The sequence below is a fragment of the Grus americana genome, chromosome 3 (genome assembly GCF_028858705.1).
Source record: "Grus americana isolate bGruAme1 chromosome 3, bGruAme1.mat, whole genome shotgun sequence".
NCBI lineage: Eukaryota > Metazoa > Chordata > Aves > Gruiformes > Gruidae > Grus > Grus americana.
This window is the reverse complement of record NC_072854.1, coordinates 29,555,244-29,574,389: the sequence shown is the minus strand read 5'-3', so window position 1 is coordinate 29,574,389 and position 19,146 is coordinate 29,555,244. Positions and strand designations below refer to the sequence as shown.

The 19,146-nt window shown below is 37.2% G+C and overlaps 1 protein-coding gene across 1 annotated transcript in view; it reads left to right on the top strand.

The window, feature by feature from the left end:
* The window catches only part of EYS (eyes shut homolog), a 916,770-nt gene that overhangs the window by 733,048 nt on the left and 164,576 nt on the right, over positions 1-19,146 (top strand). The window contains exon 38 of the mRNA XM_054819879.1: positions 10,762-10,926. Coding sequence (XP_054675854.1) covers positions 10,762-10,926 — 165 coding nt within the window. The remainder of the gene's footprint in view (positions 1-10,761; positions 10,927-19,146) is intronic.

Below are 19,146 nucleotides of genomic sequence, written 5' to 3'. Positions count from 1 at the left end.
GGAACAACAAGGGCTACAAAATAGGAATATGAAAATAATTTCTTCTTGTGGCTCCCTATTTCCTGAGCATATGAACATCAAACTGCTTTACTATGATTTTGTTTTGTCAGACACGCAGCTAACTCTTGAACTTCTCAGTATTTAAGGAATGCTAAAACTATCAACATCAATTTTTTTTCCTGAAATGAAACCAATAACATTGGGTTGATTTACTTATTAGAGTGCAGCTGACAAAAAAGGAGGGTAACTTGATCTCTACGCACTAGGTAATGACAATTGCTGTGTGTTTTGGATAACTATGGAATCAGTCATTTCCTTTATGTTAAACCGTGTGCATATGTCTTATCTTCTGTCGTGCAATCTTAGCAGTGATATGGAAGGCAGAACAAGTCACATAAAAATTACCAGCTGGATCAGGCCGGTAGGTCATCTAGCTCAATATCCTGTCTCTGAGCAAAACCAGTAACAAATACTTTGAAAGGGATATAAAAAACCAGGGCAACTATGATTTTTCCCAAAGTATATCACTTCAGCTTCCACCAGTCAGTGAGATTAGAATTTCCTAAGCTGTAGTTCCATTATAGTTGCTAGTCTGGTGGATTGTTTTTCTTGGTATTTTTCTTTAATTTTTCATGGGGTTATGGGGTTTGGCTTTTTTTGTTTGTTTGTTTTGTGGGGTTTTTTAATACATTTGATCCACTTAATGTCTTGTGGCAATAAATTGCATAAAACAAGTATGCATTTTGTGAAAAGTTATTGTTCATTTCCTTTTGATTTTCAAGCCTGTGACCTGATAGTATCATTGAGTGCCCTTAGTTTTTTTGTTACAAAACACAGAGTGGTCATTTCTTACATTTTCCTCTGCATGTTGAATAGGCCTGATCTGTTTCTCACTCTGGAAGCCATACCATCTCTTTGGTCATTCTGCTTCTGTTCTGTGTTTCGTTGTACCTTTGCAGATGCATGTTATGAGGCTGCCAGGAAAATTCAGAAGAGACTTTTAATGGCAATACCTGCTTTATTTTCCTAGAATTTTTTAAACTTTTTTCATCTAATACTGCTCCACTTGTATGGCAGTTTCCTTCAATGAAAATGAAACGATGTCCTGCTGTTCAGGATTGCTTATGTTACCCATTGCCTCTCAGTGCTTTCTCGGAGTCTTCACGTTTAAATATACTCTCTTTCTGCCATTCGAAGCCCCTAGCTATCTGCAAAGTAAGAGATTAAGTCAGTGATCTGAATTCAGATCTCCTAGTTGACAGCAGAGAGCATTATCAACAAGGCACCAGGCTGGCCTGATAAAGAAAAACTTGCGCATTTTATTCCATAAGGATTTTTTGCCTTGTAATATAGGAGTTCAGTTACAGCAAGCAGAAGGGTTTTGTGCATTGAAACCAGTGAATGAAAACAGCAAGGGTGAGATGTATTTTGTTTCATATTTTATTGTCTGGAAACAGCTGAACTCACCTAATCAATTATTTCGTAGATTTCGGAAGTTACAGTCATTGAGGAAATGGTTATTGTATTTCTGTACTATTGTAGGTGTATGTGATGCTTTACGAAATACCCAAGTCAGAGTTTGTATGTACCAGACATAATCCCTAGGAATTTTCTCTATCATATTTATTTCACTTTGATTTTCTTCCCACCATGAACATGAGATAAAAGAATGCGTTACTCTCAGGTAGTTAAATTTGGTTCCCTGGGATATTCTGTGAGCATGAGATGGATAGATCACGTCACGTATTCATCAGTCCCTTGATATTACTGCTAAACTGATTTTTTGCCTGCTATGAACACCTCCATTCTTTATAATATGGAAAAGGTTTGCTGCGCTGGTCAGCAAAGTTTTTATCATCTGTGCTTCTACTATATTCTTTGAGTGATGGAAAAGAAGAACAAGCACACAGAATCTGTCCATAAGTTTCAGATCTCTGTCATAGGATATTTACCACTGTAACTGAAAACTACAAATAAAAAATTCAGAGTTTTAGCCCCTAACTATTCTGATATCCTGTTCAGTTCACATCTTTAATATTTCAACTCAGAACTACTATATTAACTTGTTTTTGCCTAAAGAAAATCCTCCAGCAGGCCATTTGGTTCTGATGCACAGACATCGAGTGAGAATTGTTCATCTACCTTCAGATATTGCTGGTGTACATGTCAACAGCTAAGCTAGGGACCCTCAAGTTCTTTTACAGCAAGCAGAGAGAAATAGATTGGTTGAGGTTGTGATTCATCTGGACTTTTTAGAAGTTTACTATAAGGTGAGGAGAATCATATCCTAGGATTACACATTTCTCTTCATTATTAAAAAGGATCAAGGACTTTCAGTGCAGTTATCTACCCTGTAGATTGTAGACAGGTTGGCCAGATGTCTGGTAAGATCTCTCCTACCAGAAGATGAATGCATTACTTCCCTTTTTAGGGTTTTATGGTGGTTTGTTTTTTTTTCTGATACTCATCCTTAATATTAAAAGTGCTACTTATTTCTCATTTGAATTTATTTAGCTATGGCTGATGCAGTTGATGGGTCTTACTTTCTTCAAGATTAAAAAGTCTATTTTTAAAAGATTTCAATAGAATTTAATAAAAAATTCAGTACTAAGCCAAACTTACCACAAAAAGCAAGCCATGTAAATGGAAAATGAAAGACAGGAGTGGAAACAGACCGATTACAATTTACTAGCAGTGGAAAAGTGTACTCTTCCCCTTACTGCTGTTTATTTTCAACTAAGACAAAAATAGGATCATAATAGAAAATTGTTAAAGTTTTCTCAACACTTTCTTGTTATACTGTGTGTTATTATGAAAATTGTAGTCAGTAATATCCCAGATAACCTATTTATTTCAGTAGAAAAGTCAAGCCTTCAGTTAAACAGTTAAGTATAATTCTTAGCAATATAGAATCATGGAATAGTTTGGCTGGAAGGGGCCTTTACAGGTGATTTGTCAAACCCCCCCGCAATGAGCAGGGACATCTTCAACTAGATCAGGTTGCTCAGAGCCCCATCCAAACCAACCTTGGGTGTTTCCAGGGATGGGGTATCTACCACCTCTCTGGGCAACCTGTTCCAGTGTTTCACCACTCTCATTGTAAAAAAATTTATTCCTTATATCTAGTCTAAATCTATATGTACTGTTCAGGGAATCCAAGACCCAACTATGTAGTCTCTGTTATGAATTTTTGCAGGTATTGTATCTTGAATTACTTGTAGTCTCCTTTTTTACCCTTATTTCTTCCAGTATAATTGAGACCTGTAAAACTGTTACATTACTTGTAGTTGATTGTGCCTGGTACTTACAAAGTCTTTTTTATATGTTAATTTTGTTTATCATTGTATTATGTTGCTTTCTGATCATTGATGCATTTAAGTATCTAAGATGAAGCTTGTACACAGATAGGGATCTGAGTTTGATCAATTTAGGTTTTAGACACCTCTATATCCTTAAAAATACAGTTTGGGGACAAAAATTCATTAAGTCGTTTTGCTTATTGAAACAGGGACATACTCTGTAAAAGAACTATATGGCTTTGAGAAGTTGTACCGCTTTAGTTTTCTCACTATCCTCTGTTGGTATAGTGTCACATTTGTCATTGTTTAGTTTTAGTAACAGCTAATATTTCAAAAAGTTACATTCTGCTCAAAGATCTTAAATGTAGGTCAAAGAATCATAACACAATTCCTTTGCAGAAATTCTCCATACTACAGAACTGCTGTGCTGGTGACTCCATTATGTTCCCACTCCTTCTTGTGGGGGACATGGTTGGTAAGTTCCTATTGCCCTTCAGTTTTTCCCTAGTGCAGTAGTCTCCAAATTATTTTGATTGCACACCCCATCAGTAAGAAATTTTTGAGGACACTCCACCAATGTATGTATAGGTATTTATTTATAAATTACATATATGTACTACTACAGTTCTAATATTTTTCTTCTGCACCTCAGTGAATTGTCTTGCATACTACCCGAGGTGCATGCACTCCACTTTGGAGACCACTGCCCTAGTGGAACAGTGCCTTGGGGTCATGGACAGAGCTGACAGTCTTAGCAGCCCCAGGGGAGAATAAAGTAACCATTTCTTCTGTCAGCCTGTCCTGTGACATAAAGGAAGTACAAACTTACTTATTGCCAGTAACCATCTTAAAATATGAAGATCTGTAAATGTTACTAGAAAACAGCATAAAATACTGTCATACCGTGGTGGAGTCTTATCTGCACGTTGAGCTGGCATCATTAGTATTTCTGTTATTAGCTTATTGTAGTTCAGCATATGCCCTCTTTGGCTCTGATTCATGGAATCTATCAGTGTGCAGCCGTGCTCAGTGCTGTGTGGGACTTTAATTCCTGCTAATTCAGAGTTTAGTAGGAGGGAAATGGAAAAGAGATTCCAGACAAGCAGCTTTGCCCATACTATTCTACCTGTGTATTTCATCACAAACCTAAAGACTTTAGGCTCTTCACAGAGTCACAGAATGGTAGGGATTGGAAGGGACCTCTGGAGATCATCTAGTCTAACCCTCTTCCTAAAGCAGGATCACCTAAAGCATGTTGCACTGGATTGCATCCAGGCAGGTTTTGAATATCTCTGGAGAAGGAGACTCCACAACCTCTCTGGGCAACCTGTTCCAGTGCTCTGTCAGCCTGAAAGTGAAGTTTTTCCTCATATTGAGATGGAGCTTCCTATGTACCAGTTTGTGCCCATTGCCCCTTGTCCTGTCGCTGGGCACCACTGAAAAGAGTCTGGCCCCATCCTCTTGACACCTGCCCTTTAGATATTTATAAGTGTTGATCAGATCCCCTCTCAGACTTCTCTTCTCCAGGCTAAATAGACCCCGCTCTCTCAGCCTTTCCTCATATGAGAGATGCTTGCAGTGATTGGCCTTCTGGTTCTCATCTTGGGAGGCAGCTAAGGAACGTTTGCCACCGCTCTGGTTGGCCTGGCTTATTTCCCAGTTGGATGTGATGGCATGAGCATTGCCACTTTGGACCCCACCCCCTGAGTCCTTCAGTTTAAAGCCCACCTCACCAAACTGGCCAGCCAGCTGCCAAAGATTCCTTTGCCTCTTCTACACAGGTGGATTCCATCCCTCCCTAACAGGCTATAGTCATCAAAGAATGTCCCATTGTCATAAAAGACAAAACCATCACAACAGCACCAGCCATGTAGCCGGAAGTTGATATGCATTATATGTCTATTTCTGACTGTGCCCTTTCCTCCAACTGGTAAAATGGAGGAAAAGATAACTTGGACACCAGTGTTTTTCACTTGCACCCCAAGGGCTTTACAGTCTTCCATGATTCTGCCCAGATTCTGGCTTGCAGCATCATTCATGCCCACATGAAAGAGTAACAATGGATAGTGGTCTGTGCTCTTGTCAAAAGTTGTAGCACCCTCTCGGCAGGTGTCAGGTCGGCAGATGGGCATCAGTGCCCCTTAACAGAGAGTCACCCACTATGAGTGCTCGTCGTTTCCTTTTACGGTATCCACTGTGTGCCACTGGTACAGTTTCTCCTTGCAGATCTTGCTCATGGGTGTCTACAGCTGTTAAAACTTCGTATCTGTTTTTGGTTGTGAAGCTGGAGTGGACACTGAAGCAGAGTCTGGCTTTTGTGGGTCACCAGGATCTAAGGTGCCTTATTCTCAATGGTGTCCGTTACTGGAGCTTGGTTATGAAAACTCCTATCTATCTATCTATCTATCTATCTATCTATCTATCTATCTATCTCTGTCTCAGCTCTTCTAATATTGCACAGCTTTTTAACTGTTTCCCGCAACTCAGCCACCTGACACTACAGATCGTCAATCTGTGCACACCTTGTGCAGGTACTTACCTTTTCTCCAGGAGAAGGGTCGGGGCACTCGCTGCAACCTACTGCCTGCACTGAAGTCTCCTTCCTTACCAGTTCTGTCTAGGTGGATGCATCAGAAATCTCAGGGAAGATGTTCTCTGTAGGAACACTGGTTTTAGCTCTGAGGCAAGTGCTCACCGTTTTGGCAGAGACCTAGAGCACTTCCCTAGGCTGTGGACTTACAAGCAGGTCACAGGGCCCTCCCTGCACACCCTCCCACATGAACTGCTGGGATACGCAGATTCAATCAATTACATCTAGGAGCAACTGATTTTTCAGAACCATAGTTCTATCTTCGTATAGGTTCTACTTGTTGATACATGCATTTTCTACATTTTTTTTTCCTAAAAGTTACTTTTATTCCAATTTTTTCACAGTGTATGGGTGTTAGTTTCAAGGCTACTATTTTGTTAATTTTTAGAAAGAGTTTACAGTAACCATATTTGTGTACTATGTATGCATGCTAAACTTAATTTAAGATGTATTTTCACTGTCTGCCATTACTAATTATATGTATAAATTGAAAGCATTTATATGTTTGAGACAATGATTTCTTATGGTCCATAGAATGTCACCTTTTTTAGAGTCCTGTGTCAGGGAATTTTGTATTACTATTTAACATATGGTTAATGGTTCTATAGTTATCTGTATAACATAGCAGCAACTTGACAAGATCTTCACTTAGAATGATGGTGTTTCTTTTGTTTATGGATTTCTTGCAATTTTGATAACAATGTTCCACTATCACAGATCTCCTAGAACTCATATCTTTATGAAATCTCTCAAAGGTTATTACTAAGTTCTTCCAAAAATACTGTGAGTGTCATTAGGTTGATCTTGATAAGGTCTAGAAAGAGTAATGCTGTGTGTGAGGCTGCAGTTTGCTGCAAACAACTGTTGGCATTGCATCAAAGTATTCCCTGTTATCAAACTGTTTGCTCATATTACTGAATTAATTTCAAATGTTGGGTCTACTCTTAAGGATAAGACATGAGATGTGAAAAATTATTCAAAAACAGGGTTTAGATTTTGTTACTTTTGCCAAATCCAGCAATACTCAAAAGGAGTTGCTTGTTGCTTGACAAATATTGGGGGGTTTAAAATGTGTTTCCACTATACGCAAGATAAGAATACTTAGACATAGGGGATATTGCTATAGGCGCCCTTGGGATGTTGGGGTTCCTACATGCTCTTCACTGTCTTGCCATATGCTGGGCTATTTGCTTGATTAATGCTTGCCATTGAATTACAGTTTTGTCTCCACATCTTCTTTTGTAATTAAGTTCTCATTTGTGTATTAGTATACTCAGAATTAGCTTCATTATTTGTCAAGATTTAAGGAACAAGAGAATATACATACTTAAAAACAATTTTGTTGTTACACAACAAAATTACAAAAGATAAAACTACTAACTAGTAGGATTACCAGTAAAGATTTTCCTTTCAAGCACTTCAGCTAGCTTGTGATGCTTGCAAGTTAGCTTTTAAGCAAAATGGAGAACAGTGCTCTAGAGAGTTTTCATGGGTACATTTTCCTGTAGAGAGGCTGTTCTGTCAGAGCACGCTCCCTGTGCCTGCGAAGTTCTTCCCTGCAGGATCTGTGGCTATGCAAACCTTTCCCTCCCCTGCAGTGCGGGCCATAAAAAGCACAGCTGACCACGTCCTATTTCAGTACTTCTCAACTATTCAATTGAAATGCTTCATGGTTGATTCCTCTTGCTGCATAGGAGTTTTTCTTGGTGTCTTGTGCTTAAGAAGCCCTTGATGGCTTCTTTGCTTCATTGTGCTATCTGTAGAGGTTGTATTCCTTCTTCTGATCTGCACTGCAGATAAACAATCTCAGTTTGTGTGAAGATGAAAGACCAAAGAGATATCCACAGTTTAGTTTTCTCCCACTTAGGCCCTTCATCCAAGGACCGGACTAACCCCTGTGCTCTCAGTGACCTCTTTACTGATGTTATACAGTTGTGACAGATTGCAGCTGTTGTACAACTTTAGGACAGAGAATGAACGAGGATCAGCAGGCTAATAGCCTGCACACCATGGGGAAGAGAGTGTACTCTGCACATTTGCAGTTCTGAATGGCTTTGTTGGCCAAGTATGAGTTTAAGTATCTGGTGATGTCTCTGTCTTTTCTATATCTCTTTTGCAGATTCCTGAGAGGACTTTACTGGATTGGTTATGGAGGCCTAGCACTGCAGGTGTAGTCACTACTGTTGAAATAGCATTTTTCTCAGTAGTTTTGGCTATCCATTAGTGCAGAGACCTCTGGATGCAGGGTGCTGTACTCCCTGGAAAGTTGCAGGTCTTCATGGAAGGTGTCTCCTTTATCCTAGCCAAAGGACTGATGAGGTTGTCCTTCCTTTCAAGATTGCCTGGACATCCTGTTCCCCCTTCCCCTTCTCTCTCTCCTGCCCCTCCCCTTCAGCTAGCTGAAAGAAACTTCACAGAATATTATTTTTAATGTAGAAACTAAATTGTGTCAGTTAATCTCAGAGTTGAGTAATTTTTGAAAACTGCTTAATAAAAGACATTTTAATAGCTTTAACTGCAAGAGGTACCACTATACTGTGAGTACTGTACTACACTGAGGTTTCTGAAGGCACTAAATCTGTAGAATAAGAATTAATGTTGTCTGCACAGAGCTTCTCTGTGAAAGATCACAGATCACCAAATCACTGAGGTTGGAAGGGACCTCTTGAGATCATCTAGTCCAACCACCTGCTCAAGCAGAGCAGGGTCACCTAGAGCAGGTTTCTCACAAGCATGTCCAGTCAGATTTTGAAAATATCCAGAGATCGAGACTTGACAAACTTCTCTGGGCAACCTGTGCCAGTGTTTGACCACCCTCTCAGTGAAGAACCTTTTCCTGATATCCAACCTAAACCTCCCCCGTCGCAGCTTCATTCCATTCCCACGGGTTCTATCACTGGTCACCACAGGGAGGAGATCAGCACCTGCCCCTTCGCTCCCCCTCGTGAGGAAGTTGTAGGCCACAGTGAGGTCTCCCCTCAGTCTCCTCTTCTCTAGGCTGAACACACCAAGGGACTTCAGCCTCTCCTCATATGTCTTCCCCTCTAGACCCTTCACCATCTTCGTTGCCCTCCTTTGGACACCTTCCAATAGTTTTATGTCCTTTGTGTACTGTGGCACCCAAAACTGCGCACAGTACTTGAGGTGAGGCTGCACCAGCGCAGTGTAGAGTGGGACAATCACTTCCCTAGACCGGCTAGCAATGACACACTTGATGCACCCCAGGATACGGTTGGCCTTCCTGGCAGCCTGGGCACGCTGTTGACTCATGTTCAACTTGCTGTCGACCAAGACTCCCAAGTCCCTTTCAGCATGGCTGGTCTCCAGCGTCTCATTGCCCAGTCTGTATGTATAGCCAGGGTTGCCCCTTCCCAGGTGCAGAATCCAGCACCTGCCCTTGTTAAACCTCATGCGGCTGGCGATTGCCCAGTTCTCCAATCTGTCCAGATCTCTCTGCAAGGCCTCTTCGCCCTTGATGGAGTTAACAGCTCCTCCCAATTCGGTGTCATCCGCAAACTTGCTCACAACACCTTCTAGTCCTACATCCAAGTCATTTATGAAAACATTAAAAAGAACTGGCCCTAAAATGGAGCCCTGGGGAACCCCACTAGTGACTGGCTGCCAGCCTGAGGTAACCCTGTTTACCATAACTCTGGGCCCGACCCATCAGCCAGCTGCTCACCCATCGCACTATGTTTTTGTCAAACTGTATGCTGGACATTTTGTCCAGAAGGATACTGCGAGAGGCAGTATTGAAAGCTTTACTGAAATCTAAAAAAATGACATCAACTGGCTTCCCTTGGTCAACTAGATGGGTGACCTTGGCGTAAAAGGAAACTAAGTTTGTTAAACAGGCCCTTCCTCTCACAAACCCATGTTGGCTGAATCAATGCCCTTCAGGCATGCTTGTTTAACTAGGGGTTTCATTTTGTTCTTTCAAGTCAAATAAAAATGATGGAGAATAAACCATGTGCAGATGTCACAAACAAACAAAAAATTAATAAACTGAATAAAAATTTTGAAAAGTAAATATCCACATACCAGTCATGCCTATGTGTAATAATCAGTCACAAATCCATTGTATAGTTTAAGTTCATTGAATAAAAATTTCTTTACAAAAATATTACCTGAACTCAGACTGCTTTTCTTGTTGCACATTCCTTATTCATATCCCTGGTGATGAATTTGGACAGTCTTCAAGGAGCATTGCTTAACCAAGATGCTTCAGGCATCAGGAAGACATTCTGCCCAACCTCAATTAGTTTTATTTTTTCTTGCTTGAGTGGTATTCACAGCTACGGGGGCAGGGGGGAACAAAAACATAATAACAAAGGTAATTAATGCAATAAATGTTGCCTTCATAGTTAAAAATTTTCTCTTGAGATTTCTTATTTTCAAGACAAGAGTAGTATAGTGCAAAAATGCCCAGTAGCATCCTCATCATAATTTCAAACCCAGAACATTTGAGTATCGTCAAAATGAAGAAAACCTGTGTTTCTTATCTACAACTATAAACCAAAAATACTTCACAGGGATGTCATAGGACAACAGTTCTGCGCAGATACATCTGAAAAGATTTGTGACAATCTTTTGAACTTTATGGCATCTTCTAGCAGTAGTCCCTCCTGTAATGGTCTTTTCACTTCTGGTAATACACAGATGTTAGAACATTTTTATTTTCTGCATAATTAACTTGAATGTTTCAAATTCAATAAATTTATATGCATGCTCTGCAAATAATATTGTTGATTCCACTATTCACAGGTATTCAGAAGAACGGATATTTTTAAAAATGTTTTGTTGATTATATTGCATTTTATTATTTTATTTTGCAATAAAGTAATAAAATTACCTTTTCATTATTGATTTCAGACACAGCACTCTTTTTTCCATCCTTCACTGGAAATTCTTATTTGGAACTACCTTCTCTGACATCTGTATCTGAGACCAGGACTGCATCTGGGCAGGAAACAAGCAATCTGACGACTGTGTACTTGACAGTGAAAACAACTGCTCTAAATGGCACAATCCTTTACAGTGAGTACCAGTGATACTTGAAGCTAAATATCAGTTTTAGCTCCTTCAGGTCCTTATTAACTTCACTGTACATCAGCTGGCATTTCCTATTCACTAGCAAAATGAGTCATTAAAATGCAGTAGAAGCCTTTTGGTATTCTAATGAATGATGCATTATAAAATTTGAGCCATTGTTCTTTGTGTTCCTCTGGAAAGTTCTTCAATTTATGACTCATTGAGCAAAACATAACTTACAACTGAAAATGCTGCTTCCTGACAAGAAAGAACATAGTAAGCATATGACTCCAGTAATAAGTGTTACAGCTCTAAAACACAAATGTTGAAGAAGTTTTGAAAAATTTATTGCAGAGAAACAGCTTCTCCATAGTTGGATTGAGATTCACTGTTTATTATAATTGTGATCTTGGTTCCAAAGATTTTTTGACTTGCAGAAGTATCTTAAGTTCTGCAAATTTGTTGTATTTCAGAATATTTACTGTGATTTCAGACTTCAGAGGAGTCTTTTGTGGTCCCTGAAGAGGATACTTGCAGACTTGGATGTATGCTTGTTAATAGTACATAAGTATGTTGCTTCTTGCCTGCATATTTCATTCCCTAGTATATGGCATGAACTTCTGAGACAGTATGTTTTTCAATAATCAGCAAGAAAAATAGGCTTCTCTGCCAGTTGAGTATTTCCTTATATATTTCAGCTTGTAATTTCTATCCAAACAGAAAACCTGGAAAGGTGATTTCTTCCTGAACCCAGGAGTACCTAGAAAAATATGCCTGTGCAATCTATGTGATAGATTTACACCACAAAGACAAAATCAGGAGCATTCTCTGTTCACTGCAGCTTCCTAGGGTTTATCTACACAAAGAAATCTTACTAATTTAATATAAATTATTTTGATTAATTTGTGTTATTTTTATATTAATCTGCAAGTAATACATGTGAATTCACCTGTACTACGTAAATATTTCTAAGCCAGAGTTAACAGCAGTAAAAACCTCATGACATTATTTAATTATGCCTTTTATTATTTTCTGTATAATACTTTCTTTAGATGTAAAACACTGTGGCCTCAAATCGAACATTTATGTTTATTGCTTTTCAAAATACTATCTCAAATCCTTATGTGTTATAGCTGGGCTGTTGCTGCAGCTGCCTAAGCTAAATAGCTGCAGAATTTGCTGAGAATCATGGATACATGGTGATGTGGTGGTTCTTTACGTTGAAGTGTTTTATATTTGTTAGTTATGTCACTTTCAAGAGAAGTTATCTGTCCTTCAAGAAGAATTCAAGGATGGTCACTGGAAGTACTTTGAATATATTTGGCATTTAATGATTTTGTTTTTAATGATTTTGGTGTTGATTTAATGATCATCATCACCATCATCCAACATGGAAGTTTTTCTCTGCTCTTCTCAGGAGGAAGTGGTGTTTTCTGAAAACTGGATAAGTGCACTGTACTCTTACAACCAGAGCCAAATTTGTTTCTATCACTATTTGCTGGAAAAGGCTTTGATCTGAAAGTAGCAAATTTATGAAGCTGGGGAGGGATGGTGGTTAGAGTAGCTTTGAAACAAAATTTGCAATGCTGGATGCTGTTTGCCTGGTTTACTACTCAACTATTTTACATAGTGAATTTGCTTATCTTTGCGAACATTGAATGTGCAAAATTTGTAACTGAAAATAAAATTCCAACTTTTTCACTATATATGCTTTTTCATAATTACAAATAAATATAAGAGATTTGCTTCTAAGTTGCGTTTTATATAGAAATTGCACAAAGATGAACAGTATACCCTCTTCTTTTTGTTTCCATCCAGCTACACAACACAGAGTTACAACCTAATATTTTAGTAGCTGGTGTTCCACACTTTCACTCACAATCACCATTTAAAATGAAAGTGCATTGAAAAGCTTATTAAACTTGATGATTTGTTGGGAGCTGTCTCTGCCTTTTCTTTTTAGGTTTCTCCAATTATCAGGTGAGAGCAAGCCCATACTTGGAATTAATGGGCTCCATTAGAGTAGTGTTGAGAATCAGAGATGAGTGTTAGCTTGAGCTTTCACACTGAGATATAACTCTATGTGGGCATGGAATTTCTGCTATGCTGCTTGTAAGTTTTCAAATTGTTTTGAGAAACCTAGAATTTGTCACATTTTATATGTTTAGTTCTGACCAACTGGTATGATAAGGCAGGCAATCTGCACATACTTCATATGTCTTGCAAGAGCGGTTGAATATTTTGCGTAGACAGTGCTCGGAGATTTAAGTATCTTGGGCAACATGGGATGAAGCATGCAGACTGCCTCAGGATTATGTACTGAGAGTTTAGGTGTAGCTGGAATGATGCTGTGAAAGGAAGAGAGGGTGTGGATGCCTTTTATGTGTACCAAGGGAGGACACCACACTGGGCATAATAATAGTTGAATTATGCTCCTTAATTTCATTCTCTGTATCCCAGTGAATCTGCTTCTACCATTGTTTTTAACAAAAAGAAATGTACTGATTTAACAAAAATATAGTTCCTTTATGCCTAATTCAGTTAAATGGATAAAATTACTGGATAATTCTAGGGACATTTTGACGTTAATTTGATGTACTTAATCAGTGACAAATAAACACCACTGAATTAGGTGGAAAGACTGCCAATATAAAATATTCAAAATCATACCAAATATATTCAATATGCTGCTGCCCCAAAATAAATTCTGTAGTCTTTCTCAGATTATGTCCTTATAATTGAAACAGTTTCTGCTTTTGAATATCAGAGAAAATATTAATGTTCCAAATTGCACTTAACTAGAAATGTTACTTTGTGTACAAGTACACAAAATCTTTTAGTACCAGAAGTAGAAACTAATGGTTTTCTCTCCTACCAAACATAAAATTTAAAAGCTAATAATCTGAAACTTAAAGCCAATCACACATTGCAGAAAATCTCAAAAGGAATACTGACAAAGACAAAAAATGTTTTTAAACTGCTAACCAAAGTGATTCTGCGGCTTTTCAGTCTTCTAGCTCTACAGGAGTAGCAGGTGTACATTTGGGGCAAAAGTCTTTTATTTTAAAAGTAAAGAAAAATAATATCAGGAAGAAGAGTAAAACTTAGAGAATTTGCACAAGAGTTTGTTTCATAAATCCAAGCTAGTACCACTATTTAATCGGTTTAATATCAAAAGCATTCATTGTGTTTTTAAAGGGAAAAGTAGTGCATAATGTGCACTTCATAATCTCTTTTTTTGTCAATACAACGAAAGACTCCAAGAAAATTCTGAAGGAGTGGCAGTGGTTGGAGGCCTTCAGTTTCTGCTTACCACACTCCCACAGATTTTAATGGAAATTGCTCTTTTGAGTAAGAGTATTTTTAAAAATGATAGTGGTTTTGATGTTATAATTTCCTTTGCTTAGTGAGCCACAGAATTTTAAGTATCCTAGGAGAAAAAAACTTTGAAGGGTTTGTTTTTTTTTTCTGTATGCCAGTCTTAGTTTTGCCTTCTTTATACAGTTCCAGAGCATGTAAATTTTGTTTAGCCTATATTTTTTTCCTAGTCTTTATTGAATTTATTGTTCTTTAGTTCCATTCTAAACTTCTCCAGTAACATATGTTGCGGTAAAAAAATTGTTTATGGCTCTGTATGGAAATATAATTTCATATAAGTAGTGGATGAAATGATTTTTACAAGATTTCATCAGCTGGATTTGTTATCCTTTTATTAGAAGTTATATAAATAGTAGGTGTATAGTGGAAGGAAAACCAAGAAAATTGGCTTCCTAGCAGGCCCTTATCTCTTGGGTTCTGGTGAGTGCAAGGATTAAGATTTTGATCTTAAGATTTTGTGATGGATGCTTTAAAATCAAGTTTTTAAATATAATGTTCCATTTTGCTATAACTTATGCCTAAGAAACCATTGACACTCCCAAGAATATTTCAGCTCCAACAGTTAAGTTAAAAATTGAAAGGCACATATTCATAATACACAGAAACTATATATGAAAATTTGTCATTTGTATATTAGCAACGATGTCATTTTCACTTATTTTCCCACATATCTTTGCAAAGATATTCATTATTCAGACCAGAAAATGTCTATACAGGTGTATAAATTTGATTCTCTGATATGGGTAGAACAATTACCTGTGAAGCTAAAGACTAAAAAAAATTCCAAAGAGAAAACAAATTTATGTCTTAACTTCTTTTTACTGGCCTCCCAAATATTTATACTCACTGTGTATACTTGTCTTGTTTGTTGAACTCCTTCAAGATGCCTAGTGATTGCTGTTGGGTTTTTATAATGTTTCTTATTAAAATCTGCAGATTTGTATTTCTCTCTCTTTGAACCCCTGACTTATGTAGGAAAATACACATGGCAGGTAAGACTGGACATCTCAAGGCAGGTCGTGCTCTTGAAAATAAGCTACATCTTAAGAACAATGACATATAATTGACCATGAGTAGCAGCAGAACAGAAGTAAAATCAGTATTTAAGGAGAAAATTTAAGCATTCTATACTGTCTGAACAAGCCGTTGGATTTCTGTGGCCCATGTAAAGACTGTAATAAGGAAAGGGAAATGAATGTGTACCATGAGATTCAGGAGATGAAAAATGAGTACACTTTCCTTTGGTTTGAAGTGCACATTTATAAATGCCTTTTTAATCTTTTTGAAAAGAACCAGGCATATTTCACAGAAACACATATTCTTTATGGATTTAGAGGAAATAGCTGACTTTTTACCTGGTGGTAATTAATAGTAATTCTAAAGACAATGCAATTCTCCATGAATTTCTATGTTTCTGTAAATACTGTTAATTTAAGGGTATAACTGGATTTTTGCTGGGGAAAAAAAAAGATTCTTTTTTTTTCAGTACAGCTCAAAAGCATTGGTTTATTCTCCTGATTACAAAAGAGAACCAGAAGTATAAATTAGTTGAAAAAAGAATATAAGTAGAAAATACCACACTTCTTAACTACAGGAATGCCTACAACTTTGGAGGGTATTAGCTTTTTCTTTATAGGAATTACAGTAGAACAAGTGATGGTTATAATACTAGTACTGAATTCCTCTGCAGTGTATCAATATAATGGAATCTAGACTATTCCAGATTCTTAAAATTCATTTTTCTTATTAAAGGAGATTTAGATATAACTAAAGATCTTAATTTTCCTGGATGTGAGAAATAAGGGCTCAGAAGAATTACACATGGCACCTTTTCATTTTCCCTATACCTGCATCCTGCCAACCCTTCCCTTGTTTACACCCTCTATGTCTTTTTCAGCTGAGTACTTCTTGGGTTCCTTCACATTAGGGGAGATTCTGGAGCATATTTCATCTTATCTGAACATAGACTTCTAAAACGACAGAAGTTAATTCTTCCCTCAAAAATCTGTAAACACCGGTAATAGAAACTCCATAGACCAATTATCTAAGACATGGAAATCTGATCAAAGATGTTTAAAGCTGTTAGGTTAGTCCTGCCTGAGAGTTTTGATCTTCACCTGCTTTAATTTGTAATGTCATACATCCAGGTATATCATAACCATGAAGTTAAATGACAGAAAAAAAAAAAAAAGTAATTTTCAGCTTGTAAAATAATTAAACCATTCAAAAATGATGTATATATAAATTATAAATGTTTAATGTTTACTGTCATAGGATAACTATAACTTCAATTTTTGCTTAAATTAATTTGATCCCAATTGCATAGAACTATACTCTTCAATTTTATCTTGAATTTATGTTTGTCTTTAATCTGAATTCTCATATTTTCCCTGCATGGAAGTTCTCTATATTCTTAGGTAAGAGACTCTAGTTTTTGGCACATGCAGAGATTCTTTTTTCCTTAACTTTTCACGGGTTCTAGTTCCTCTTGCATGTTTTGATACAGTATGTGTGTGCCTTAAAAAGGCACTTCAAGGGTTTCCATTTTCTGAGGTAAGAGTATATGACTTTCCATTTCCCACTGACATACCTTCATCTTGACTTCCATAGAAATATGAAGAAATGTTTGCATTCCGGTTGCACTTTCCAGATTCTGGCAACAAAAAATAAAATAAAAATGATTGGCTGGAATTTCAGGCAGTTGAAACATTGTCTCTGATTTTGATTATCTGACTTGAATTTTTAGTCTCAGAAGGTTGGGTTTTTTTCTAGATAATGTACTCATCCTGCATCTAACCTAATAGCTGTTCAGCTATCAGCTCACACTTTGTGTGGAAAATTGTTAATACGGTATTTCTGAGGTGTTTACAGAGATTTTGTTACAGCTGTATTTGAGCCCTTCACATTCTTTAGAACATTTATCTTTGCACTTTCTGGAAAGATAGCATGGTATTAGTGGAGAACCATGCATTTGTTTCCTTTCCAGTTATCCATATCTGAGACCTCCATGGACCGTGTCACAGATCCCTCCTTGTCCCTTCATACACCCAGAGAGAGGGAAGAAAGGAGGTTCAGGATGCAGTAGTATCAGTTCACTTTTCACCCCGACACTGAACTGGGACAGCTCCAGGAACCTGGGATAATTTTTACATGATTTCTAACAGTCGTTTTACTCACTTTTTCTTCGTTGGTTCCCAGTAACACATCATACTTGCATTCCCGTTCCCTTGTTACCCCTAAGATAGAGCTCTACCTGACTTGCAAGATTCCACTCTTTTAGTGACCAGTAGGTTTTCTCCTAAGGTTAGGTTTCTGCTAAGATAAGGGAAAAAAGAAAAAACTTGGATCTCTTCCTGGCTGTTGAACACAGACACAGAAAGTAGTGGAGAACTGCATATCTTGTAGAACTCTGATACTGTATTTAACACTAATTACATCTTTGCTTTACATTTCTGCTTAGTCTTCCTCAGGGTCTTTTCCCCTTTCTATAGCAACAGTTTCTTTCCCTTATTTTTGCTCTTTCTTTTTTGTTCTATGTCTCTGGTAATTAGATTCCTTTTCAAATAATAGAAATGTTTGCTATGATTGTCCATATAAATACTCAGTTTTACATGAATGTAAAATGCAATATTATATACATTTGTAAAATAGAAATCTCTCTAGTGTTTTGTGAATACTATGTGCATATATAGATTATCCAGAATTTTGTAATTTATTACCTCTGTATGCAGGCACCAAGCTCTTCTGTAGTTCTGTCAGATTAACATAATATCCTTCATGAGTTCATACGCACCCTCTGTTCTTCCTTCATCCTTGTTTTTTGCTCATTGCTCTGTCTTTCATTTTCGCTTCTAACAACTTCAGAAGAGAAGCTGCTGTCAGCTGTGCTCCTTTTAATAGTAGTACAACTCCTGCTTCTGCTGCTTTTTTGGAGCTGTGCTACCATTGAACAGCTAAGAAGTGAACTATCAGCAGAAAGTTGTCTTGAGGCTAATGCACTTACTAGGTACAAGAACTACAGAATTATAAAAAAGGGTTAATGTTCCTGACATTTTCATATTCTGTTCATACACTGATGTCAGCAATAGCTCCATAATTAAGGTTGCAATAAGTTTCACACATTCATAAAGCAAAAATTCTCTGTCTTGTCAAAAGTGTTTTTCAAAATAGAGAATCACAGTGATCTGCTTGTTTCATAGAATCATAGAGCGTTTTCAGATATATTTTGCTAGAAAATCATTATACTTTTTTTTTCTAATTAGTCCACTTTCAGATAATTCATTTTACAAACACACCTGATTTTACCAGGTGGTGATGAGGTACCATCTATTTCTCTGGCAGATAATTAGTAAACATTTAATTACAGTGAGAAATCTCAGACAAGATGCTTTTGGTATACAAATGGATTTGAATCAGAAAATATGCATAACAAGAATATTTAAGTCAGACACTTAAGGGAAAACATAAAAGGATTAAAACTTGTATCTATCTTTACGTTCTGCAATAGCTGGTGAGAATCAAAAAAGGAGATCTGTGCCTTCTCTACTTATTCGTATTCACACGTCTGAAAATAAAGAGGAGTGAACACTTAAAAATATTGATGCATTATTGTAATACCTTTTAGCAGTTAATGCAAATACATATGTAAATATATATAAGAAAAATAAAATATGTATATACAAAACAAGCTTACTTATAGACTAACTCATAGGCAGAATATGAGAATCAGTAACTGTGCTGGGCATGTCACTTTGCTAAATCTCACCATATTGTTGTTGAAAAGCATTTTCCTATTGAATGCCTTTATTAGCAAGGATTTTTTCAATGATTGGTTGAGAATAACAAATA